The 26950-nt window shown below is 31.9% G+C and overlaps 1 protein-coding gene across 5 annotated transcripts in view; it reads left to right on the forward strand.

The window, feature by feature from the left end:
- rims2a (regulating synaptic membrane exocytosis 2a) overlaps window positions 1-26950 on the forward strand; it is a 197545-nt gene that overhangs the window by 108026 nt on the left and 62569 nt on the right. For 3 of the 5 annotated variants that reach the window (XM_051130500.1, XM_051130497.1, XM_051130502.1), the window contains 9 exons: window positions 880-1010; window positions 2762-2933; window positions 3297-3450; window positions 8421-8489; window positions 11208-11343; window positions 13109-13174; window positions 18328-18519; window positions 20305-20414; window positions 22265-22297. In XM_051130500.1, the coding sequence (XP_050986457.1) occupies window positions 880-1010; window positions 2762-2933; window positions 3297-3450; window positions 8421-8489; window positions 11208-11343; window positions 13109-13174; window positions 18328-18519; window positions 20305-20414; window positions 22265-22297 (1063 nt within the window). The remainder of the gene's footprint in view (window positions 1-879; window positions 1011-2761; window positions 2934-3296; window positions 3451-8420; window positions 8490-11207; window positions 11344-13108; window positions 13175-18327; window positions 18520-20304; window positions 20415-22264; window positions 22298-26950) is intronic. The other 2 variants (XM_051130498.1, XM_051130501.1) reach the window with 1 other exon arrangement.

Raw genomic sequence — 26950 nt, forward strand, 5'->3', positions numbered from 1 at the left:
GAATGTCTCTCTGCCTGTCAGTCATTTTGACATAAAGCTGGCTGACATGTTTTTGGAGAATGGAGTTGGATAAAGAGCTATTTTGAGTTTCTAAGTCTAGCTCAAGTTTGCAACATATCTGATATAATTTTACAGCACCTCTAACAGTCCCTGTTTTTCCCATTTATATTTTCCCAAGTACAGAGACGTGTGAAATAAGCAAATTGTACCCAATTGTACCTGAAGAAACATGATGTGAATGATTTTAATGTTGTTTGCAGCAAAACTCAAATGCATTGTTAATGTCAACATTATGCACATTTCTCAGACATTTTCTCTCAGCAATATTTCAGTTTTTCTATTTTGGACAACATTATCGTCCTTAATGCACAGCAACTGCTGGTTCTGTTGATTGTGTAATGGTACAATTTGTTTGACCCAGCTCTCCTTGTAACACATACATTTTTTTTTTTTTTTTTTTTTTAACGTATGGAACGTCCTTCATTGCATGTTTTACTCTCCGGCCTGAGACATTTGTAGGCATTTACTTTATAGAAGTTACAGAGGTTTTTTCTTTATATAGATATTTTCCTATTACTACAAGCAAGTATGGGCTCTGGCTTAGAAGATCTAGTGTTTTAATTGTTAAGTTGGTGTTGTTTCTGTGTGTGTTTTGACTTCTAAGTATTTTTCTGTCATGTCCATACTTGTCTGAGTAGCGAGCTTGGTTTATCATGCATCTTAGCATGTGCAATACTACACTACAATGCATATCCAAACTCTCGTTTCCTAAAGTGTTTAAATGAAACAGCTGATGATGTGAAGTCCGAGAATTTTTTTTTTTTTTTTTTTTTTTTTTTATAAAATCTCTAACAGGCTCTGATGTTTGTCCCCCTGCAGGTCAAACTTTGGTATGACAAAGTCGGCCATCAGCTAATCGTTACCATACTGGGTGCAAAGGACCTGCCTTCAAGGGAAGACGGCCGACCACGCAATCCTTACGTGAAGATCTACTTCCTCCCTGACAGAAGGTGAGATTGGACAGTTACTTTTATGCCAGTAAGACTCACAGTGCTGGGCTATGTTCAGATTGACATGCTACCTTTCTAATCACACTATTTTTTGCTGTATGCAATATTTATAATATTCAAAGTGTAAATATGTATGACTTATATAAGTACACTCAAAAACCAGTGTAATTTTAGTATTATTTATTTTCTGTTACACTTGCCTAGTGTAAAAACTAAACAAACTAAAAAACAACAACTAAATTTAATTTAAAATACATTTATTTTGTGCTAAGTATACTGGAAATACATTTACATATTTATGTGCTTAATACAAATGCCCTGCAATTGTACTTTTGGTATACTAAACTGGTATAATAAAAGTCTGCCAAACAACTGATTTGTGACCCCTTTGTCTAGCAGTAGTATGGGGTCAAAATTATCGATTTTTCTTTTATGCCAAAAATCATTAGTATATTAAGTAAAGATCATGTTCCATGCAGATATTTTGTAAATTTCCTACCGTTAATATAGCAAAACTTCATTTTTGATTAGGGATAATAATGCTAAGAACTTCATTTAGACAACTTTAAAAGCGATTTTATCAATATTTAGAGTTTTTGCAACCTCAGATTCCAGATTTTCAAATAGGTATTATTAATATTGTCCAATCCTAACAAACCATACATCAGTGGAAAGCTTATTTATTCATCTTCCAGATGTATAAATCTCAGTTTTCAAAAACTTGACCCTTATGACTGGTTTTGTTGTCCAAGGTCACATTTTGTGCTTAGTGCATTTTAAACGTGTGGAAGTATTGCTGAGGTCCAAATAAAGATATGCTTAAGTATATTTGATTTTGCTGAAGTGGAACTATTGCAAGTATACTAGTATAGTGATTAAAAAAAAAAAAACATTTTAGGCATAATATTAAGAAATATGCATTTTGCAATAATTAAATACTCAAAATTAAGTTTAATTATGATTTTATATCAGTAAGTCTTAAGTGATATGTCAATAAATGTTAATGGATTTCAAGTATACTTGGTATAAAATAAATGTATTTTAAATAAATTATGGCATAGGTTTTTTTTTTTTTTTTTGCTATTGTTATTAACAATTTTTCAGTTTTGTTATGCGTCTGTCATTTTGTTTAATTTTTATTTTGAAAATATTACTGTTTAGGTTTTATTTATTCATTTATTTTGATTAGTTTTTATTTATTTACAGTTAATAATTTTAATACTTCAACTACAACTTAAAATTTCAGTTAGCTGCCTAATTATTGTTTAGTTTTTCAACATATTTATATTTTATTTTATTACAAATTTATTTAAATTATTAAAAACAGTAACCGTTAACAGTTCTAATCCTATGGGATGCTATGTTCCACAATACAATTCGATGCATTTTTTTTTAATCTCATATGATTGGACTGCCAAGATTTCAGGCATTTTTACTTTAAAAAAATTGATGATAATAATACAGTAAAAAATAATTTTATTAATTTCTTAGATGACTACTGAAAGCCTCTCACTGAGTTAAACATTGAATACAATGCAGTAATGTGACAACAGTGTTGCATACTGCTTTTTAAAAAGTTTATTGTTGCATGTGTCCTATTTCAAAAAATTTTAGTGAGTAGATCACTTTCATGTCCCGTTTGGCATTCACATATTTCCATGGCATTCTTCATCTTGTTGATTTCAGTGTTTGTTCCGAGGTTCTTTTACCATGATGGTAAATAAAAACAGTTTGAATCATTGTTTCTCCAGTGACAAAAGCAAAAGAAGAACAAAAACGGTAAAGAAATCACTAGAGCCCAAATGGAACCAGACCTTTATGTATTCCCCCGTCCACCGGCGGGAGTTCAGGGAACGCATGCTGGAGATCACGCTATGGGACCAGGCCCGAGTGCGAGAGGAGGAGAGTGAGTTCTTAGGAGAGGTAAGGACAAGACGAATCATATTCAGAAGTTTAGGCTTTTCTATCAGTTTACTAATTTTTTTGTATTTGTGTGCCATTTAGTGGCAGATAAATCTAAAATTGATCTTGCTTCAATAATAGATCTAACTAGTAAAAGTTTAGATCACAGCTAGTTTGCGTAAATAACGACAATACTAATACAAATCATCATAATAATTTTTTTTAACAAAATATGTTGTTGTTGCAGTAGTTGTTAAATCATGCAGATATGCATTAAAAATCTCACTTTTAGAGTTTCTTTGACATGCATTGAATTTGTTTATGGAATAAACTGTATTTATATGTTGTTATGCATTTAAATGTGACACAAATGTTTGTGTGTAGATACTCATAGAGTTGGAAACAGCGCTGCTGGACGATGAGCCACACTGGTATAAGCTACAAACACATGATGTCTCATCGGTACCCCTGCCCAAGAGCTCCCCCTGCCTTCAGAGACGAGCGCTGCATGGAGACAGTCCCACACGCAGACTGCAGAGTATGTCTGTTTTTCTCTCTGTCTCTCTCACTCACATCTTTTATGCACACAAAGCAGAAACATATGACAGAAAATCTCAGGTAAATGTACTGCTCATATATAACCATTTAGCATTTTTGCATACAATAACAACTGCTTATACTGCAGAATGTGGTTTTTCCTGTCACAAAATAGTTTCTAAGCATCTTTTCTGAATTCTTAGTTCTTTAATGTACTCTACAGTTGTATGCAAGCACAAATGCTTGATAAAATTATATTCAAATGTCTTTCGTATGTTAAATAATGAAAATTTGCTGAATATTTACTCACCTTCAGGCCATCCAAGTTTGTTTGTTCATCACAACAGATTTGGAGAAATTTGGCATTACATCACTTACTCACCAATGAAATTTTGAGAAACTTAGCATTACATCATTTGTTCACCAATGGATTCTCTGCAGTGAATGGGTGCCGTCAGAAGGAGGATTTTTTTATTATAAACATGCAGTTATTCACTTAACAAGATGTTAATTGATGGACTGGGGTCAAGTGGATTTTCTTGTGGATTATTGTGATGGTTTTTGTTTGGACTGTTTGTACTCTCATTCTGACGGCACCCATTCACTGCAGAGGATCCATTGGTGAACAAATGATGTAATGCTAAATTTCTCCAAATAAGGATGAAGAAACTAGAAAGAAAGTAATTTTTCAGTAAATTTTTAAGGTTTTGGGTGAACTGTTTCTTTAGTGATTTAAAATTTTTAGTGATTTTCAGCAGACCATGTGATTAGTTGTGTGATCCTTCCTTCTCTGAACTTGTATGACAACATTTAAGCAAAAATATTATTAATATATATATATCAGACGCCGCGTTAACCGGAAGTTCTCCGCCATTGACCGAATTTTTTATTAGTGACGGAAAAATCTGAAGGCTGTCCATTATTTTGACGGATTACACTGATCTATTGTAGATTGTAGCTCCAATCCCACCCTTGTCCAGTTGGTGGCGAGTGCGCTTCAGTCTAGTCCAGGCAGCAGAGCATGGGATACAGAACAAAAACGACACTGTCACGAATGTTTTTCTGTGCGTTTCATTACGCACAGGCGAGTACACAGCAGCTACAACAATCTATCACGGCACATTAAAAGCGCCAAAACTGAATTTATTGCATAAATTTCCTAATACAATGGACAGAATTTAAAATCTGAGACTCTGCTTAATATCAAAAGTAACACAAAGCGTAGACTATTGCTATTTATTGGAAGGAAGACACACTACGCACAGTTCATTCAAGAGCTGAAAACAGCATAGACCAAAAGATTGATTGTGATTTAAGAATTGATATTGGTTAATTAAAATGAGAATCTATTAAAATCGAGAAATCAACTTTTTTTTTTTTTTTTTTTTTTAACCCAGCACATTTTGTTGTTTTTAAACAGTACGGTGTCATCCTGTAGGTTCATGATTAAAAATTAAAATGTGAACAAAAATAACAGCAGTTAAATGTGTTATTCTAATTCGAATTTTTACGACCATGTCCGTCATATATATCTATATCTATATCTATATATATATGACCATTTGAACTTCAGTAGCAAAAACAGTGGAAATTTTCACAATGAAAAAACAGCTTGTGTTTTTTAAAAGCATTTTGTGTATGTATACTTGCTTTGAGTACTGTATGTTTCGGGCCTAAGACTACACACATTCATAAGCGCTCAGTGATCTGAGCTGAAATCTGAAACACTACAGCTGTATGTATGAGCGTTTGTGTCCTGCATTCATTGTTTTCTATCTTGACCTGGTTATTTTTGCAGCCAAAGGCCCGTTTGTGTACTGCTCAGGTAATGACCGCTGCATGCTCAGGCTGATCCTCTGCATTTAACCGTGTGTTTTTATACTGGATCCACCCTGCTGTCCCTCTCACTCCCGTACAAAACAAAACAAACACTGACTGAAATGGACCATGTCCTCACACCGCCACATTTTCCCACAGTGCCCTCTGATTCTTCCCAGTGCTGCTGTTTTTCCCTCTTTATTGCAGATCAGTCCATCCTCTTCATATACAGTACACTATAGTAAACACAGACTTCTGTCTGCTGTTATCAGTACTTATAGAAGGGCTGGATGGTATGAGTAAAAATCATACACAACATTATTTTTACATAATAGTCACAATATAGTTATCTTGGATTGAAAGATCAAAAAATGTAACAGTTCAAAAGTTTGTGGTTGGTAAGATTTTTTTAATGCTTTTGAAAGAAGTCTCTTATGCTCACTATTTTTATTTAATTAAAAATACAGTAAAACTGTAATATTATGAAACATTATTACAGTTTAAAATAACTCTTTTCTATTTTAATATATTTTAAAATCTAATTTATTCCTGAGATGCAAAGCTGAATTTTCAGCATCCTTAGTCTTCAGTGTCAAATGTAATAATAATACAAATAAAACTCGCTAACCCCAGACTTTTGAACAAAAGTGTTTATTAATTAATCGTGTAATGTTTTTTTTTGGAAGTTTATGGATACAAACCAACATTTCTGACTATTCCTTATAAATGAAAAAACGTTACTTATTTCTCATTATTGCAACGTTAGTTTGACTATTTCCTTTTCTTTTTTTTTTTTTTTTTTAAAGTTTATCTCTTAAATGTACAGGCACATCAGACCGTAAAAACGTATTTCTTTTGTCACTCGTTTTGTCAGCGTTTATTTGTGCAACTATATCTTCTGCGGTATAAACGTTAAAGAAAAACTCTACCCTTTTCTTTCATTCTGTGATAAATGCCATCATACAACCCAGTCCTAATTGGTCGTTTCATTTTTTCCCCTCTCTTTGTAGTTACTAGTTCTGTAAAGCTATGATAAATAATATAATAACTCTAAAACAAAGTTTTTGTGTGAAATGCCTTTGAATTAGTTTAGTTTCTTCTCTTTTAAGAGTGAGTTTTCTTGGTTTTTGGTTGCTGTGTGGTTTTGTACTTACAGCACCTGTTTTTAATCATTCAAAGAGACAGAAGCAAAGAAAATCCCCACAAATCATGTTCACTCCAGTAATTTTCTCTTCACTGACAGCAGTTAAAAGCACTAAAAAGCCAGCAATCTTTTTTAATATGTTCCAGCGTAATTAGGATGTTAGAAAGACATCCCTTACAAAGATTGACAATGGTACCATGAACTAAATAAGAAAACTGATTAAACTGGATGATGGGTGGTTATTAAAAATTCAGATTTTGACACTGATGCATTGCATAAGAAAAGTCTTATAAACTAAAATGTAACCCTAACAAATCAGTAAGACAGGTCGCAAGAAAACATCATGTGATTCTTTATAAATTTGTGCATCTCTTTTGACACTTTGGTGGTCAAAAAGAGACTGATTTATAGACCAGAGAGCTGAAGGAGAAAGAGCACAGAGCAAATGAAATGAGAGCAGGTTTATTGCTGTCTTGTCACCACCGCTAAAGCGCACGGGTCTGTTTGGTGGGCGAATGCAGGCTGGGTGTTTGTTCAGGCTGTAGTTGTGCGAATGCCGCGCTGCAGATTAACTTTCATTCTTGATCTGAACTGAGTGATGGAGCGGCCGCTTCCGAGTGTCAAACTCAGCAAACGTCAGCGCTGTGGGCTGAGGGACAGCATTCAGCTCGGTTTGTTCCTCGTGCCTGAAACGAAGGGAGAAGAAGATCCATTTTCTCACGTAATGCAAAGCTCAGTCTGCCTTGTTCTTGTTTTGTGGATTTGGAGGAGAGAGAGATGTCTGACTGACATGTACGGTTATCTGTAAGTAGTCTGAAATAGACAGGCATTTCGAGTGCAGATAGTTTCTTTACTACTTTTTTCATGAACGTCACAGAGGAAGATGAATGAACAGTCGTGTTTGTCAGTTGTGGTTAAGAAGGAGTTCTGTTCCAAATCGTAGTGAGCTTTTAAGGCATTAGGAATATTATACCAGTGTTGTTTTTTAAGTCATACAAAACTAAGACTGTTAAATATTTTTGGTTAGCAAAATAAAGCAAATATGAAATTAATTGATTTAAAATTAGAAATGTAAATAGCCAAAATAAGTTTTTAAAAAAATTACAAAAACTATACCTGAACTAAAATAATAATAATTAAAAAACAAAGCTAAATAAATGTTAGATAAATATTTTTTTTTAAAATCTAATAAAATAGAATATTTAAATGAAAACTGAAAATCTTAAAAATCTTGAAAAAGAATTTAAAAAAGAATAAAATAGAGATTGTGAAAAATGTCAACTATAAATATATAAAGAGTTTATTTGCAAAGACCGATAAACGCCACTTTAAAAAAAAAAAAAGAGCTGATTGCCATGCATTATTCTTCACATATAGCGCGATCTGAACCCTAAACACGTTTTGTGGCATCGCGAGTTCACGTTTTACTCAAGCGGTACAGTCTACGCTACTTTCACGTTGAAAGACATGCTAGCTGAGAGGAGTTTCGTCCAAGCTGACTAAAAACAGTAATCAAGGATGGATCATTTCGACGAACTTGATGAACCTTTTGTAAAACAAAATTATCTGCAGAATTGTTTAAGTTATTATTACTTAATCAAAACAATCCAACTGCAGTTTGATTGATATTACTTGATATGCGCAATAAAAAAATAGTTTCTTAACATATTTTTTCGTTCATTCATTATATCAATTTCCTGAAAAGAACTGATAAAAAGGGTTCATTTAAAATATAATTCAAATAAAATGTAAATAAAAATGTTATGAACCATTATTTGGAGGGGAAACATTTATTTGTTTGTTTTTTATTTTATTTGGTTTATTATTTTTTTTGTTTCTTGAATATGCCCCCTTATGTAGGCTGTAGATAGAAAGCTCATGAGATTTTGGAACAGAGCAATTATATAAATATGTTTATAGTGCAGAAACCGTAGAACAACTACATCAGATGATCTCGCTACAGAGCATACTAACACTTGTCTCTCTGTGTCTCTGTTTTTCTGCTGTAGGGTCTCAGAGGATCAGCGACAGCGAGTTCTCAGACTATGACTGTGAGGATGGTGTTGGCGTCGTGTCAGGTAAGATGTTCGCAGGAACACGGTGAAAACGACACCATCTGACAGAGGTGATGAAGACATTTACTGCTAAATTTGTTCAATATAATGCCACTCTTTGACTTTGAAGAAAAACATCTTATAAGACCATGTTCATTTCCAAATACCAATAACAAATAATTATTTCCAAATAAGGGAGTGTCTATTTACACTAAGTGCAAATAGCCCACCTTGTTGGCAGAGGCCATTTACACTAACTCCGCCCACCAACGTGTGATTGGGCTAATCGATACAAAAGACGATTGTTAACTTTTTTTTTTTCCCTCCCTTTTTAAATCTTATGTCATATTGGAAAGGCATTAATTTTCAATAAAAATTAAGTAAATAATCTAAAAGTTTAAAATAAAGTATCAGTTAGGGTAGGTGTAGGGAATAAATTATGGTATTTTCACTTGGTGTAAGTAGCATTTAATTGTTATTTTACTTAGTGTAAATAGCATCTATTTGCACTTAGTGTAAATAGCATCTATCGCTAAGAAAATATGCTATTTTCAGTTAGTATAAATAGCATCTAATTGCTATTTACATTTAGTGTAAACAGCATCTATTGTTATTTGCACTTAGTGTAAATAGCCTCTATAATAATAGTTATAAAGCATGCATTGTGATGAGATAATGTGAAAAAAATGTATACACTGTAAAAAAAAAAAAAATAAATAAATAAAAATACGGTACAATGTACTGTATTATGAATTAATTTTCTGTATTTATATAGGTGTTTTAGCTATATTTTTGCACTTAATTATGTTGGGGTTTTTTTAGGGTTAATGTAATTGTCTGCAAAATTAGTGCATATATGTGTATATATATATATATATATAATTATTATTTTTTTATTTTATTTTTTTTACCGAGTTGTTATTGTTAACCATATATATATATATATATATATATATATATATATATATATGATAAAAAAAAATACAAAATTAAAAATGTTGCCTTAAAGAAAATGAAAATGTGAAAAAAAAAGAAATTAAAATTAAAAATGGAAATTTTATTAATAAAAATAAACACTTTTGCATTTTTAATCCACTTTTGTATTCAAAAGTCTTAATTTTTTGCACTTCAGTTTACTAAATTAAGATGTGGGACATACATTCCACATAAATTCAATAAATTCCTGCTGTGCACAGTAAGAAGTGCCGGTAGTATGTTACAGATGTCTTCAGCACTTATCAGCTTAATACTGGTGCCAAAATGTTCATCTGTATGGGCATCTCAGACAGAAGGGAAAGCCTAAACACACACATCCACACACCCTTTTTAAAATTCCAGTCGTGCTCTTTGTGATAGAGGGAAACCCTTCTTCATTCGCTCTCTCTCTCTCTTTCTCATTGATTTTGGCTTGGTCTCTGGGCCGGTTGTAAAATGCTGATGCAGTGTTTTCCGCCGGGAGGAGATGATTAACATTCAGAGGAATTATAGATTGCTGCTTTGCTTTCATGCGCTCTGTGCTGCTGTAGTTGTTTTCTGGGCCGTGTGTTTAGCAGCATGATGCACTGGTGCCGATGCAATTTCTGCACTGGAGCATGTGGAGGTCACATTCAGAATGAGGATGTGTGTGACACCAAACTATTGCTACTTGTACTGTAACAGATACAGTAGCTCTGTTCTAAATGCTAGTGAGCTGCTTGGTTAGACAAAATTTTAGGCAGTGCAAAATTTGTTATAGAAGTTATCGTTTGAGGTCAGTACAATTTTTTAAAATTAATTTGTACTGTTATTCGGCAAGGATGCATAATTTTTGGTTAATATAATGTTATAATATATTTCTATATACATATGTAACTTTTAAAAAGGCTTTTTTTTAAACTTTTTGTTTATCAAATGGAAAATAAATAAATAAATAAATAAATAAGCAGCACAACTGTTTTTTTAACATTGATAGCAATAATAAATATTTCTTGAGGAGCAAATCAACAAATTAGAATGATTCTGAAGGAGTGGTGATGCTGAAAATTCAGCTTTACATCATAAAAATAAATTACATTTTAAAACATATTCAAGTAAAAAAATACTTATTCTAAATTGTAATAATATTTCACAGTAATACAATTTTTACAGTATTTTTGGCTTCAAAAATGTCCGTTATACATTAAGATAAAAAATATTATACTTCCATATCAAACATCAACATCAAACTTTATTAGTTGTAAACTCCTAATAAAAAAGTAAATAATAAGCCATTAGAAAGACTTTCTTTGATACATTGTTCTACCTTTGGCCTGTTTTAATGTGCGATACAGTAGTTGAACATCAGTCTTTTGTAATCATGCGAAGCACTGACTTTAGCGTGGCCGCACCGAATGCTGGGTAATGAAATGCCATCAGGCTGAGTGTGTTGATGCTCTTGCATGAGGAAAAAGTCATTATTCTGGTTTTGGTTGTGAAAGCTGTTTTCTGATTTAATGAGAATTAAGTGAATTCATGACTAGAACATATTGGCTTTATAAAGCAACTTTTACAGCAATTTAAGAACTAGTTATTACGAAAAAAACAGCAGTATACGATAGATCATTACAAACGTTTTTGCATGAAGGATTTATTTATTAAAGCATATTGCTGTCAGTAAACAGTTTAGCAGTTTTGAAGTACAGAACATGTAGTAAAAATCTTTGTTGCCACAGATGATTAGTGCACAGATGTTCATTAATTCTTTCTCTTTTCTTTATTTTATAGACTATAGAAACGGCAGGGACCTCCAGAGCTCCACCCTCTCTGTGCCTGAGCAGGTCTTATCGTCCAATCACTGCTCTCGGTCAGCCGACATCAACAGAGCGCGGTCACGGTCTCCCAGCATGCCTCCTTCTCAGAGGTAAGACAGATCTCCTTTTTCTTGTCTTAACCTTTTCTCTTCATAAACAACTGAACCACAGTTAAAGGGTTTTGGAATATCACTAACATTTGATTCAAGAGCCAACAGCACACAATAGCGTGTGTCGCTGAATCAACAACAATGATCATACACCTCTCAAACTGTGTTTTTGAGCCACAATACTGTATATTTATGTTTAGTAAAAGGTTGTGTTGTTTTTTTTGTTTGTTTTTTTAAGTAAGCCAGCAAGCATCAGCATTATTATTGTCATTATTTTACGTTTTGTAGCAGTTTTTTTAACTTGAAGTCTTATAATATAAGTTTTTGTTTATTATTGTTATTACTAATTTTATTTATTTATTATTTACATTTATTTATTTTTTTGTTATTTATTTATTTTTAGTGAAAAGTTTTCTAATAAGCAAGAAAGCGTTGAAATCATTTTTAAAAGACTTTTTTCAAAGATTTTTGCTTTAAAGAGGCTATATTTTATATTTTGTATTTATTATTTATTATTCATTCAGTCATTTTATTTATTAGGGTAATTTTGTATGTATTTATTTATTTATTTTTATTTATAATTTTATATTTATTTAGTGAAAAGTTATGTAGGTTTTCCTAATAAAAACCTGAAATAAAAAAAGCGCTGAAATAATTTTTTAAAGACTTTTTAAAATAGATTTTTGTTTTGAAGGGGCTATATTTTGTATCATTTTGTTCATTATAAAGTGCACTTATATTGTTATTTGTTTATTTATTTATTAAGTAATTTATTTATTATTTACATTTATTTATTTTTATTGTTATTTATTTATTTGTTTATTTAGTGTAAAGTTATTTAGGGTTTCCTAATAAGCAAACAAGTTTTTAAAAAATATTTTAAAAAAGATTTCTGCTTTAAAGGGGCACTTGTATTGTTATTTATTCATTTATTTATTTATTTATTTATTTATTTATTTATTTATTTATTTATTTAGAGGTATGTTTTAATTCATTAATTTATTTTTATTTAGTGAAAAGTTATTTAGAGTTTTCTAGTAAGCAAGCAAGCGCTGGAATATTTTTTTTTTTCTTTAAAAGGGCTATATTATAAATTAGATTATATTGCAATTATAATAGTATTTATGTATTTACTTTTTTACATTTATTTTATTGTTATTTTATTTATTGTTATTATTATTTATACAGTAATATTTATTTATTTTATTTATTTATTTAGTAATTTGACTTATTTACTACTTACATTTATTTTTATTTATCTATTTATTTATTCTTATTATTATTTATACAGTAATATTTATTTATTCATGTTTTGCTTAGTGAAAAGTTATTTAGAGTTTCCTAATAAGCAAGCAAGCATTGAAATAAAATCTGCTTTAAAGGGGCTATACTTTGTATTAGTTTTTCATCCTAAAGTGCACTTATAATGGCATTTATTTAGTTAGTTAGTTATTTTATTTATTTATTTTTATTGATATTTATTTATTTATGTGATGAGTTTGTACAGCTTAGTTCCAATAAAAGTGCAAGGAAAACCGTTTTTCTGTGGCCCATCATAACACTGTTTTAAAATGATCTTTGTTCTTGATCCAGTTAGACATGTGAGTGTTGGTGTCATTATACAGTAACCACATTTCTTCCACATGAAATCTTTGGGTTCATCCCATCATCATCAGTTCCAACGAAAACATGATCCTCTCTCTTCCCTCAAATCTCTTCATCTCTCTTCTGAAAGTCCATGTGTATTCTCTCCATCTGCCTGCAGTCATTTTCTCACCTTACCTCGAACCCGACACAGTCAACCTCATGACAGTCAGCTGGAGGAACTCAGGTAGAGCCATTACTGCCGGCGTCCGTCCCCATTAACGTCCCTGCCACGCTGCCACTAACACATCTGCGTTTCTCAAACACTGACTCCTTTTGAACTTTAATGAATCCAGGTTTTCAGTACAATGCATTCATAATCATGACATAAGATGCCACTAGTTTGATAAAGTTTTGTAGTTGAAAACCTGCATTCATGAGGGTCTCTGACACTGAGAAACTTGAACCCTCACAACCTCATGCCGACATAATGACACTCCTGGTGTAATGCATACATTATTAATATACAATATTCCTTAAGGTGCACTAAGTTTGTTATTTGATAGTGGTCTGAGACATTTGTGGATTTGGCATCATGCAAATATATTTATTGATTTATTTATTTTTATTTTTATTTTTTAACTTATTTTTTGCCAATGATTATTCATTTATTCCACAACTTAATTTGTTTTGCACACGGCAAATAGCACTGCTCACAGGTGATTTGACCCAGAATTTATTGCAATATTTTAAATGCTAATTATTTGCTTTTAATCAATACTTTTCTGTATTGAATGAATTATATTTGTAATTGAAAATAAATTAGTATTAAGCACAAAAATAAACAACATATTAAAGAAATAATTTAAGTAAACTGTTAAATGGTAAAAAAAGTAATTAATATTATTTTAATTTATTATTATTATTATTATGATGATGATGATGATGATTACTGCACTGTTAATTATATACAGGAAATGGTTTTATTTTAATAATTACTTAATTATTATTAAATTAAGTTTATTTGAAAATGACTAAAAATTTTAGATTAATTCCACCATATTTAATGACTTGTAAACCATTTTATATGTATTTTTTTAATGTGTGAAAAATGACTTTGTTTAAATCAAATCAACAGGTCACCAGTGACTCATTAATGTCGACACGAGGTTGAATGACTGAAAAACTAGGAAACACTTGCTGTGAAGATAATCAAAGTTGAAATAAGAGCACATATATTTCCTCACCCCTCTGTCCTAATGTACACAGTCCACGTGAATGTATATATTTCCCAAAAAAGTTGGAAAATATATACTCCATTAAATTCAACAAGCTTCTGTCTTTGTAAGAATGGTGAGATACTGTATGCCTTTGACTCATTCTTAAAGCATCATCGTCATTCTCTCATAAGGTCATCATAAAGAAACTAAGTACTTATTTTTACAGCTAGCTCATGTTTTGTTTTAAACATCTGAGAGAAATTATAAAGGGAAATATATAAATACAGTACTTCACTACCTTGAGCTTATTAGTGGGATCGTGGTTTTGCTTTGTGTGTGTAATCTCTGACTTGGTGTTTTGTGTGTAAAGTTGTCCAGCATGTGTTGTTCACTAGTAATGTATATTAATCTGAAATGTTTCTTATTATTGTTTACCATTTATAACAAACATATGTTGTGTGGTTAAAGGAATAGTTCACCCAAAAATGAAGATTTACAAATTATGTACTTACCTTCAAACCATTTAATGTAGATCTGGCTTTAAACAGAGTCATTTGTGTTCTTCACACTGGATCTCTCAGCACTGTTTACTGGTCACGTGACTGAGACTCATTAGCAAGTGAACACATCTGTAAGCTCGCGTTGTGCCACCGTTTGAACTTTGATCCGAGCGGATAAACAGTCCGAGTGGTGCGCTTTAAATAGCTAGTGCTCTTTTGTTCCGCTTTTGCCGCATAAGCATTATATCGATCATTTATTGAACTCTTGTTAGCGTTTATTGAGGAAATTTATATCACGCGATAATTGTCTTTCACGATTTATCGCCCAGCCCTACCTGTAAGTGAATTTTCATGTTTGTGTAAAATATTCCTTTAAACCCTGATGAAATTAAGTGCGTGTGTAATGCACACTCTGAGGATTTATGTAAGTCAGTTCCAAATATCTGCGTCTTTTTGGCAACCGTGGCAATAGTGTGTGTTCAATCAGTCAGCGGGGTGGTGGTCAGGTTACCGTGTCCTGCTAGGATGGCCCGTCATAGAGGCGTACAGTGACACGGAGGGGTACCGGTGCTGCAGTCTATTTGGGTCAGCCATTTATGGCCTGTCTAAAATGTCGACAGCCTTTTTGTTTCAGGACGAAGACATTATATGGGATGATATCCAACACCGAGAGCATCCCTGCTGCCCTGTCATGAGCTGGGCCAATTTCACTACCGAACAACCTCACGTTTAGAGCGCTCCTTGGCTCATGTTTTTTTCTGAACAAAAAATAACACAATAGATAATAAGGACGTTTATCCCCAAACCAAGAAACATTTTATCCCAAAAACGATGAAGAAGAAAAAGATGAAAAAGATGATGGTTACAGTGCTAAACATGCTTCTAACAAACTGATTTTAAAATACACTCAAACCAAAATTTATTCAGACACCTTTAACATTTCTCGCATTTTCACAGTTTATTCGCTATAGTTTAGAAAATGGTAATAAAATATGACAGAGTTAGGGGCCATTCACACAGAATGTGCCTTTGTGTCTAAAAACGTGAGACGCAGCTCTCAGAAATGGTTGAAAAAAAAGCGTAGCGTGGAACGTGAGGGTCTCGAGACACTTTTTTTTTTTTTTTTTTGGCCTTTTCATGCTTTTTTTGATGACAGGACAGTGGAGACTGACAGAAAAGTGTTGGGTGGAGAGGGGGGAGTGGGCTCGGCAAAGGTCGGGATTGTGGTTAGCGCACGTCAGTGCGTTAACCACTAGGCTATAGGCACTGACGAGACACGCTTTAGAGACGTGATGCAATAACAACAATATTCAGTGACAGAGATATTTCTGGGATATTTTTATAAGGAACAAGTTGTGATAATTGCTTGAAAAAAAGGTTATGTAATTCAGGGTATCCGAACACAGCCACTATGAGCGCCTCCTCCGGCATGCTGCTGTCAAATAAAACAGTTGTCATGTCAACTTGCTACTGTAAACAGAAGCTCGCAACTCTTGCCCCGCCTCTGAGTTCATCTGATTGGTCCACTGCTTTGGAACTGACATTGATGAACGGCGCTGCATGTAAAAGTTGATTTTTTTTTTTAACTTGACACGTCGTCTTAAAAATGCGGCGCTCACGTGAGAGGTGCTGCAAAAGACGCAAGACGCGAGCGTAACGGTCATGCACATCCGTCAAGTGCGTGTTTACATAGAAAAACAATGGAAAAGTACCACATTGGAATGGAAAAACGCATTCTGTTTGAATGTCCCTTTAAACTGTGTCAGAAAAAATTCATCTTGACAATGTCAGATAACTTTGATAGAAAGGTATGTAATGGATTACAATTAACCAAAAATTCAAACAGCTGTTAGTATGACAATATTTACACAACTATCAATACTTTGTTGACCAATTACCAAGCAATAATTTTGTTTAGTCTGTGGTGTAAAAAGAAAAAACACTTAAGCAAAACATGGTCAGGTCAAAGTGAATAATTTTCGGTCCCAAATTTTGATCAGTTTTACTGGTAGTCCACTGTATGAAGAATATAATATGGGTATAATATGTCATAGTTTACTTTATTTTGCTATCCTCACTTACAGTACATAAATTAATAATAGTGTACCCATTAGTTAAAAAAAAAAAAAAAAAAAAATTCACAAATGATATCTGGTGTCTGAATAATATTGGTTTGACTGTATACTGTGACCACTTTCATGTTTTGTAGGTTTTCAAAGTAGTAGTTGCATTTTGAGCGCGATCGTTTTTCTTTTATAATTAAAGTTCCCCGGCTGATTTTGGCTATTCTTTGAACTTTGGAGGTCTGCAAATAGTTTTAGAAGGTTTTAAAGTGTTTTAATACTAATCATATGTTTAAAACAATTAAAATAAAAGAGCTTGTGCAGATTGTCATGTCCTAAACCCATTCTTTGATCTTTAGGGATCATAAGAATTTTTTAAGAAATGTTTAAGCTGTATGTCATATGTCATTTAAAATGTTTAATTTGAGTAAATATAAATAGTATTTTACAAATATTTTCGTACTTTTTTTTTTTTTTTTTTTTTTTTTTTTTTTTTTTTTCCATTTTTCCATTTACTTTTGTACTCTTTAGCAGCTTTTATATAACTGTGTCACTTTATTTATCTCAGTAATTATTAATACATCAGTGCTGGACAACTTTTCGTACACTACACGTCTCTATGTTGTCTTGTGCTTTATTGTATGTTATAGACAAGCAGTGTTGGTTCCAGAAGTATTTTTCCCATTCATTTTCTCAATAATTGAATGTCTGATACTTGAGATGCAAATTGAAGATATGAAGTCTTGTTTTTTTGAGAAACAAAACAAAATTAGGTGAGTTTATATAAATATATGTCGGTAGGCTATGAAAACTAGTTTTCCTTTTAAATCATTATTATTTAGGTATATTTGTAGCAGTAGCCAACAATACACTGTATGGGTCAAAATGATCAGTTTTTCCTTTATGCCAAAAATCTTTAGGATAATAAGTAAAGATCATGTTCCATGAACATATTTTGTTAATTTCCTACCGTAAATATATCAAAACGTAATTTTTGATTAGTAATATGCATTGCTAAGAACTTAATTTGGACGACTTTAAAGGCGATTTTCTCAATATTTGGATTTTTTTTGCACCCTCAAAATTTCAGATTTTCAAATAGTTTCAAATCTCGGTCAAATATTGTCCTATCCTAACAAACCATACATCAATGGAAAGCTTATTTATTTAGTTTCCTTCATAAAATGTGGAGTAACCTGCAGCTATCTCTAAAAAAATGTTTTTTCCCTGAATAAAATGGATGGGATTTGTCCTTCTGTAAAAATGTGGGAATAATCTGTGAGTAATCTTTTCTTCCAGAGTTTTCAACAGTTATTTAATGGTTTAATCAATGTCTTGTCTATTTGTATGCTTCTGTGATTTGAGTGCTGTACAATTTGTGATTTTGGATTTCATTGTGCTAATCTGAACTTAATGATGCTGTTAATGTATCTTTCAGTCTTATAAAATCGTGTAGTATGCAGAACCGTTGGATTAGACTCATATTGCTTACTTCCAAGTGCCAAAGACGACCTGTTAGAGTGCTTTCCCAGAATGCCATGCGGTGTTCTGAGACTCCATCAGCCCGACCCAACTGACCTCACCCACACCCTGTTTCCCCCAATCACGTTTCTCCAGGAATTACGGAGCACCAGACAGGCACGAGTATCACCACAGGTCCCGTTCTGCAGACCAGCGGTCCGCGCTGGAGCGGCCCATGTACAGTCGTTCTCGCTCTACGGAGCGGCCGCCCGACAGCCCCCACATGAGATCATCGATGCCCTCCCTGCCGTCAGGACACTCCGCTCCACCCTCCCCTGCCTTATCGAGGTGATCCAGATCAAAGCAGCCGCTCACCCCGCAGAACAGCCCTGACTAATCAAACAAAACATCCCTCATGTGCTAACAAAGATCCCCTGCATCCAACCAACCAACACTTTGATTTATTTTTTGTTGTCCTCTCTGCAGCAGTGCTGTTTTAGATCTGCTCCATCTCATCTCTGTAGATGCACCAGATACTGTTAATTTCTTTTTAATGATTTGTTTTATAGCAAAACACCAGTTATACTTTGAGTGAGTGGTGTGAAACCTCCATTGGTTGTTATCCCTGTATTGTGATATTTAACTCATTTGTTTTTCCCCCGTTTGGTTCTTTTTGTGTCAAATGTTTTGTTTGTTTTTTGGTGATGGCGGAGAAAAATGCAAACTTCTCTTGCAGTATCACTGTGGAAGACTCACCTTCATGTGCCAAAGCATCAAGCATTTTGTCAAATGTAGTAAATGTACATGTTCATGAATACTTGAGTTGTTGTTAAACTAAAGCATAAATTAAATATAATATTTAGAATAAAAAGGCAGACCAATTAAATTATGATGATAAAAAAAGTTTTTAACAAAAAGTAATTCCAGAATCAGTTTAGGAGTTTTTTTAATTATTAAAAAAAAAAAAAAAAGATATATATATATATATATATATATATATATCTTTTTTTTTTTTTTTTAATAATTAAAAAAAACTCCTAAACTGATTCTGGAATTACTTTTTGTTATTTAATTTTATTTAATTGTATTGTTTTTTAGTAATTTATTTTTATAAAGAAATTAATACGTTTACTCAGCAAGGACACATTAAATTAACAAAAGTGACAGTAAAGATAATGTTACTAAATATTTTTGATCAAAATAAATGCTGTTCTTTCGAACTTTATATTCAACAATGGATCTTGAACAAAAATGTATCACAGTTTTCATGAAAACATTAAGGAATTTAGCTGTTTTCAGCATTTATAATAATAAGAAATGTTTTCCGAGAAGAAAATATGCATATTAGAATGATTTCTGAAGGATCATGTGTCACTGAAGACCTAGAGTAGTAATGCTGAAAATTCAGTTTAAGATCACAGAAATAAATTACATTTTAAAATATATTCAAATGAACAACAGTTATTTTGAATTGTAATAATATTTCACAATATTACTATTTTTACTATATTTTTCAAATTTATGCAGCCTTAGTGAGCATTAGAGATTAATAAAAAAAAAATAAACTTAAAAAAAAAACTTGCCTATCATAAACTTTTGAATAGTGTTAACCTTATTAAAGTACTGTATTTTATATTATTATACTACTTATCTTGTATTTAAAGGATTTTATCTTTAAAACTGTAAAAGTTTGCATGATGTTTAAGACATAAAAACCATTATCTTACCATATATGTAAAATATGCAAATAATACAAAATGCTGATGGGAAACCATGATGTTTGTTTACTGTTATTTTAATCCTCAGCATCATTTAAATGGACGTGCATGAATTAACAGCACATGTATATGTGAAATATCATATATATGACTGACTAAACCACTCCTTTTCAGCACAGTCCTTTTTAACCCTGTTTATTTATAATGTATAGTTAAGTTATAGCATTTTTCATTTTTGCTGATGCTTCATAGAGCAACTCTGAAATCTCTTTATGCATTTTTGTTTAATGTCCTATTATGATACTTTGTGTTGTTCAGCGGTTTCTTGCTAGTGCTGTCGCTGTCAGTGTTTAGGGTAGCATTAGGATACATGCACATGACAATGATAATAACAGTGGTTATTTTTGTCTACCAGGGCGCATCCTCGTGGTGGATCGGTTCAGACCAGCCCCACCGGGACCCCTGTGAACAGCAGGAGAGGGCGACAACTCCCACAACTGCCTCCAAAAGGGACGCTGGAAAGAAGTAAGTGTTTTTTATCTGCAGATTCTTTTGGTTTCCGTGTTGGCTCTTGCTCATGCGGAGATGTTTGTTTGAGAGGTGAGATTGCAGAATGACTGATTCGGCAAAAGAAAATCAAATGGTTTGCTATGGATACAGTCAGTAGTGCATCAAATCCTAGTTACAGTAGTTACCTGTTCTTTTCAGTTGGGGACTTGAAGAATTTATCTATTTTTAGAAAGAAAAACTTGCCTAAACAGCATTCATGTACAGTATTCTCTGTTGAAATTAGAATATGAGCAGGAAAAATATACTTTTATAATTATAAAATGGAAACATCTTTACAAGTTTTACAAAAATGTACATTTGTTAACATTAGTTGACTGTTGTTAATATAAAACAAAAGATTGATAAATACTTTAACCACTTGTCACTGACAATTACTGTTAGTAAATAAATTAACTAACAGTAGGACCTTATTGTAAAGTGTTACTTATAAAATTATGCTAAAATATTCATCGGCTTAAAGCCAAAAAATAAATAAATAAATATATATTTTTTAAAATACAAAAGTCAAATTTTGATTTCATTTGTGTGGAAATTGTAATTTTGTGAGTATCTTTCTAAAACTAGTGAACCTGTTAACATGAAATAATAAAAAAATACTTCTAAATCTTAGTTGATTTAAATTTTTAACATTTACTTATCATTTAAATTTAAATATTTATAAATACTTTAACAAAGTGCCGTTGTCAGTTACTGTTAGTTAATAAATTAACTAACAGTAACTAGTGGGACCTTACTGTAAAGTGTTACTTATAAAATTATGCTAAAATAGTCTTTTGTCAACAGTTTTTACAATTAGTTACAAAAAATAATGAAATAAAAACCAAATAGAAATTGAATAAAATATAATGGAAATTTAATAGAAAACTAAAATAGTATTTTTTCTTGTTTACTCCAGTAATTTCTGTTTCATGTACAACTTTGAAAAAAAAGAAAAATAATAATAAATACATTTTGAAAAATTCAGAAGTCATATTTTGAATTTTTGCAGAGAAATTTAAATTTTGTGACTTTATTTCTAAAACTATCAAAATTGTTCACATGAAATAACAAAGGAAAATACTTCTAGAGCATCTTAGTTTATTTTAGTTTTTAACATTTACTTGTATATCATTAAATTTAAAAGATTTATAAATACTTTAACAAATTGCCATTGTTAGTTACTGTTAGATAATAAATTAACCTTGCAGAAACTAGTGGGACATTATTGTAAAATATAAATTATAAAATTATGCTAGAATATTCTTTTGTCAACAGCTTTTACAACTACCTACAATAAATTAAATAAATTAATAAACAAAAATCTAACACATTTAATAAATTTAATAGAAATGTCATAAAATGTAATAGAAATTTAATAGAAAGCTAACATTTTTAATTTAATTTTTTTCAGGGAAATTCAGTTTTTGTGAGTTTCTTTCTAAAACTAGGAAATTTTATTGGAATTGTTGTCTACATTTAAATTAATGGGTAACTATGGTAACAGTTCCCCACCCCCACCCCCATTGGGTGGGCGGAGCCTTATTGCTGATTGACTGTTGAAGTGGTGTGTTAAGTAAGTGACAACAAAGCTGGTCATTTCCGTATATAAACCAAACAAAAAAGTGTTTCTAGTGTGAATTGTTCTTGTCTTTTTGGGATTGTTATGCATTATCACAACATTGCCCGTTCCATTACCCCATTGGCTGAATATGACACAGTTCCTGCTGTTATATTTGAGTGCGGGCGACACACATGGTCATGTAAATGACATGCGTGGTTTAGTTGCATGTGCGCGCTGATGTTTCCCTCTCTCATTCCTCTCTCAGAAGATGGAGATGAAGAACTTGAGCCTTGCCCAGGTGTGTAACATGTCTGTAAAAGTTTAATCAGTCAGAAGGAGCTTCTGATTGAATTAAACCTTACTGCAATGGTCTTGAGCTGGCATTTTCTCTGTAGACGGGTCTAGAATTCACATTAGGTCTTGGAGCTTTTTGTAAGTTAGATTTCATTTCAGACCCATCAGAATGCTCCGTCAGAAGTTATGAAGCCAGGTCCATTGCAAATTCTATGTTTAAATGTGAACGTAGACAGGTAGTTTTTGTTTTTTCTTTGTCTTCCTGTAGCAGTGATTTTGTGTAATGTTGTGATAAAAGATTTTCCACATGTATTTTTATTTTCCCAGTGACCTTTGTGTTGTTTTAGAAGCAGTCACAGAGTATTTCTGTCTTGTCCAATCACTGGTGGATTTCACAGATGTGTTGTTCTGTTTTGCAAAAAACGTTTTGAATCATTTCTCAAATGGCGTTTTTGCAAAATATTATTCATATGGAATTCTCATTTAAGGACCAGTTCTTGCTGTTTCTTTGGGAGAAATACAAAAAGATGCGGCTAAGACCATCTTTGACATGCAGTAGACGTATATAATTTAATTTCTGTTATTTTCATAATTTTGTTAAAACTAGATAATTGTCTAGTGACTTACAGTATAGTCACTGTGTGTTAAATGTTCACTCAGAGACTGTAATGTTTGCGTTTTTAGCTAAACTCCTAATTAGATAGATAGATAGACAGACAGACAGATAGACATATGGCTAAACAGACAGGAAAATTAATTTAAGAAGTCTCTTATCCTCAACAAAGTAGAATTTGTTTGATTAAAAATACAATAAAAATTATTTGAAATTATTACAATTTAATATATCAGTTTTTCTGTTTTAATTAGAGCTGTCAAATCGATTAATCGTGATTAATCGCTTTTAAAATAAAAGTTTGTGTTTACATAATGTGGGTGTACTCTGTATATTTACATGTATATATACTTAAGAAGTAGAAATATGTATTTTTTATATATAAGTAATATATAAGCAATATATATCATATAATCAAATATTAATATATTATATATACATGTAAATGTTTTTTAAATATATACATGTATGTGAGTATATAAATATACAGTACACATATATATTGTGTAAACACAAAGTTGTACTTTGGATGCGATTAATCGCAATTAATCATGATTAATCGACTTGACAGCACTAATTTTAATATATTTTAAAATGTAATTTATTCCTGCAATTGCAAAGAAACATTTCTTATCATTACCAATGTCGAAAACAGTACAGTTTATTATTTTTGTAGAACATGTGATACATTTTTTCAGAATTCTTTGATGAATAGAAAGTTCAAAAGAACATTTATTTGAAATAGAAATCGTTGCAACATTATAAAAGTCTTTACTGTAACTGTTTATTAATTTAATGCATCCTTGATGAATAGGACATGCAGAAATATTCATAGAAATATACATTTCTTTAAAAAAAAAAAAAAAGATGAACTGACCCCAGATAATACTTACTGTATATTATAGAGACATAGTACTCAGATCTGGGTCACACTTTATTTTAAGGTCCGATTTGCACTATTAACAAACCATTACCTATGGCTGTTACCTCAATAAACTACTAATTTGCTGCTTATTACTAGTTAGTAAGGTAGTAGTTAAGTTTATGGTCATGCAGAATATGTGCTTTATAAGTACTAATAAATAGCCAATATGTTATGAATAGGCATGCTAATAAGCAACTAGTTAATAGTGAGAATTGCTCCCTATAGTAAAGTGTTACCCAGGTCTCATTTGGGGTCAGTTCATCCAGGTTTAGACAAGGTTTAGGTTTGTAAATGAAAAATAAATTGTACACACACAAACAGACACATTTCCAACTGATCACACTTCTTCCACTCCCATCTGCCACATCCGTCGTATTTGTCACAAGATCTGGTCTGTTGGGACTGTGTGTGCGTCTGCCACTTTCCCAGCATCCATCTCTGCTTTCTGTCCAGCTGGTATTTACACTACATCAGCTGTTTGAAATACTCTCACCATTTTTTTCATATGACACTCACAATGAGTGCAAAGGAAGATTTATCAAAATTCTGACTTGTATTTTGTTCATTTGTGAGAATTCTTGCACTGTTTTTACTCCATTGCTCCTTTTGTTGTGTTAAAGCTTGTGAAATGAGGCCGAATGGCCCAGCGGTCAACGGCAGGAAAGGCAAGCCTCTAGGGTGTTTTTGCAGTGTAACTTTGCAGTATTTTCCTCTTCATTTTCCTCAAGAGAACATTTCCTCACCTAAAGGGCTGGGCGGGATATCAAATAATCGCAGTATATTTGTATTTGATTTTAAAGTCTGAACATGAAATCAAACTTGATTATATTTTCTTTCTTAATTTGCAATTCTAGTTTTATTGCATGCATGCAAAAAAATAGCTTAGGGTTAGATTTGCTAAGTTGATTACCACAGTATGTGTTGGTACAGTATAATTGTTCCTTGTGTTAATTTAAGGAGATTTGTAATTGTCGCCCAGTCCTTACTTTTCAAAATACGTCTTTTCTTTACTCAAAAACTACTTTGGATGAAGGATTGATGTGTCACAGGTCTTGCATGAGTGCTGCATGGATGAGTTGGTTTCTAGGTTTTTCTCTGACTGTTTCTAGGTCAGTCTCTCCCTCTTCACGTCTCCCTTGTGTGGGTTGTCAGTGTTTTAATGCATTTTGCTGTGAATAATAAGGGACATTTAGAGCGATTGTATTGAATTAAATTGATCTGGATTGTGTCTGGATAAATGTTGTGCCCTGTAGCTACTGACTCAAACTCTAAATACAGCCAGATAAACATTCAGCTCATTTAAAAGACTGCTCTGTTTAAACTAATTTTAAGATATTTCTATACTCATCCTACAGAGTGGAATTTAGATGTTTTGTATAGAATTTCATATTTTGATGTAAGTGTAAATCGGTGGTTCTGCTGACCGAATTAATTAGTAGGATGCAGTTACATGGCTTAACCAGCAGATGACGCACAATCATGTGTAGAAAGGAGCTGTTCACTGCTTCAGTGCTGAAACAAGTGTACCTCTTCAAATTTTTACAGAAGAATAACATCCAGAGACTGTATTTCAGGAACAAACACTGCTGTATGAAATATGCAGTGGCTTTAAAAAGTTTTGATTATCTAAGCCAGTCTTAATGTATTGCATTAAAAGCAAAATATCAATTCAAATGGCATTTATTTAAAATAAAAAATGCAACAAGCACACTTTTGGAAGAAAGTGTGTAACTTAAGTGTTTAAATATATTTGGCCACTGTACCTGCACAAAAATGAGGGAATGGCAATCCCTCAGTTTCTCTGTCACGCATCGAGCCGTATGTTAACGCTGCCTGTGTCTCTGTGTCAATGGCCTGCATGATAAGAGGTGACATGGGAGGATCAGCAGAGCTCAATGGTCAGTGCTGGTCACTCGTCTAACGGCCTTCAGGAGGAGACACACGTCACTGCTCAGACAGGTTTGACCTCTGACCTCTGATCTTGACCCTGTCTGCTCTTTCCGCTCTTTCTCTGAATTGAGCTCTGGCTTTATTAAGCTCTAAATCTCTGGATGAGTAAGTGCACTAAATATAGTCAGGTGGAGTAAATGAAGGTGAATAAGTTGTCAGTAGAACGTTTAATGCAAATTGCACACAAAATTAACAAGATCTGAAATCGGCTTGTTTCGATCTGATTTGCTGTATGATCTGCACACATTTTCAACAAGGTTTTCTGTATGTTGTTTGAACATATATTATATTATATCATATATATATATATATATATATATATATATATATATATATACTAAAGAAAATGTACTATGTTTGGTTGCTTTTACATGCAAAACCCAATTAATTATAAAATAAATATCATCTATATTTTTAGTATACGTAAATGAATCAAAAGAGTAGCATGTTCTTTTCTTAAAAGCATTAATTAAGATTAGTCAAGTTGTTTATTTTTAGTTTTTTGATCATCTATAACTATTGAAATTAAAATCACTCAAGTAATATATTAAGTATTAACATTCAGTTTAGCTCGATTATCTTTTCTTTCAAAAGATGTCATAAATTCAGTTTATTGATTAGTTATTTGTAGGGAAAAAAATAAATAAATACAGCGTGTATCACCATTCAAATGTTTGTGGTTGTTTGAAAGAATCGTTTGGTCTTTTATGCAATTAAAAAAAAAAACCCATAATAATCTATATAATTATTTATTTATAAATGTTTCTAAATTGTTAAATTATTTAATTATTTTAAAAAGTTTTTTTTTTCCTTTAAAAATAGAATTGTATCTGTAACAATGTACAAGTCTTTACTGTCATTTTACTATCATCAGTTTACTGCATCCTTGCTAAATAAAAGTATCAATTTCTTTAAAAAAATGATCTAAAACAGTAGTGTGTGTTTCTAAAAATATTATTTGAATTAATTTACTGTTTATTTTATATTCCTTATTTTCTTTTTTTTAGTTATTTTTAGTAAAGAACAAAAAATACAGCATTTATCATCATTCAAACGTTTAGGGTTGTTTTGAAAGAAAGTTTTGGTGTTTTATGCAATTAAAAAACAATAACAATTTATATAATTATTAACTTATACAATTAGTAAATGTTGATAAGTTGTAAAATTAT

Source organism: Labeo rohita, chromosome 16 (assembly GCF_022985175.1).
Source record: "Labeo rohita strain BAU-BD-2019 chromosome 16, IGBB_LRoh.1.0, whole genome shotgun sequence".
NCBI lineage: Eukaryota > Metazoa > Chordata > Actinopteri > Cypriniformes > Cyprinidae > Labeo > Labeo rohita.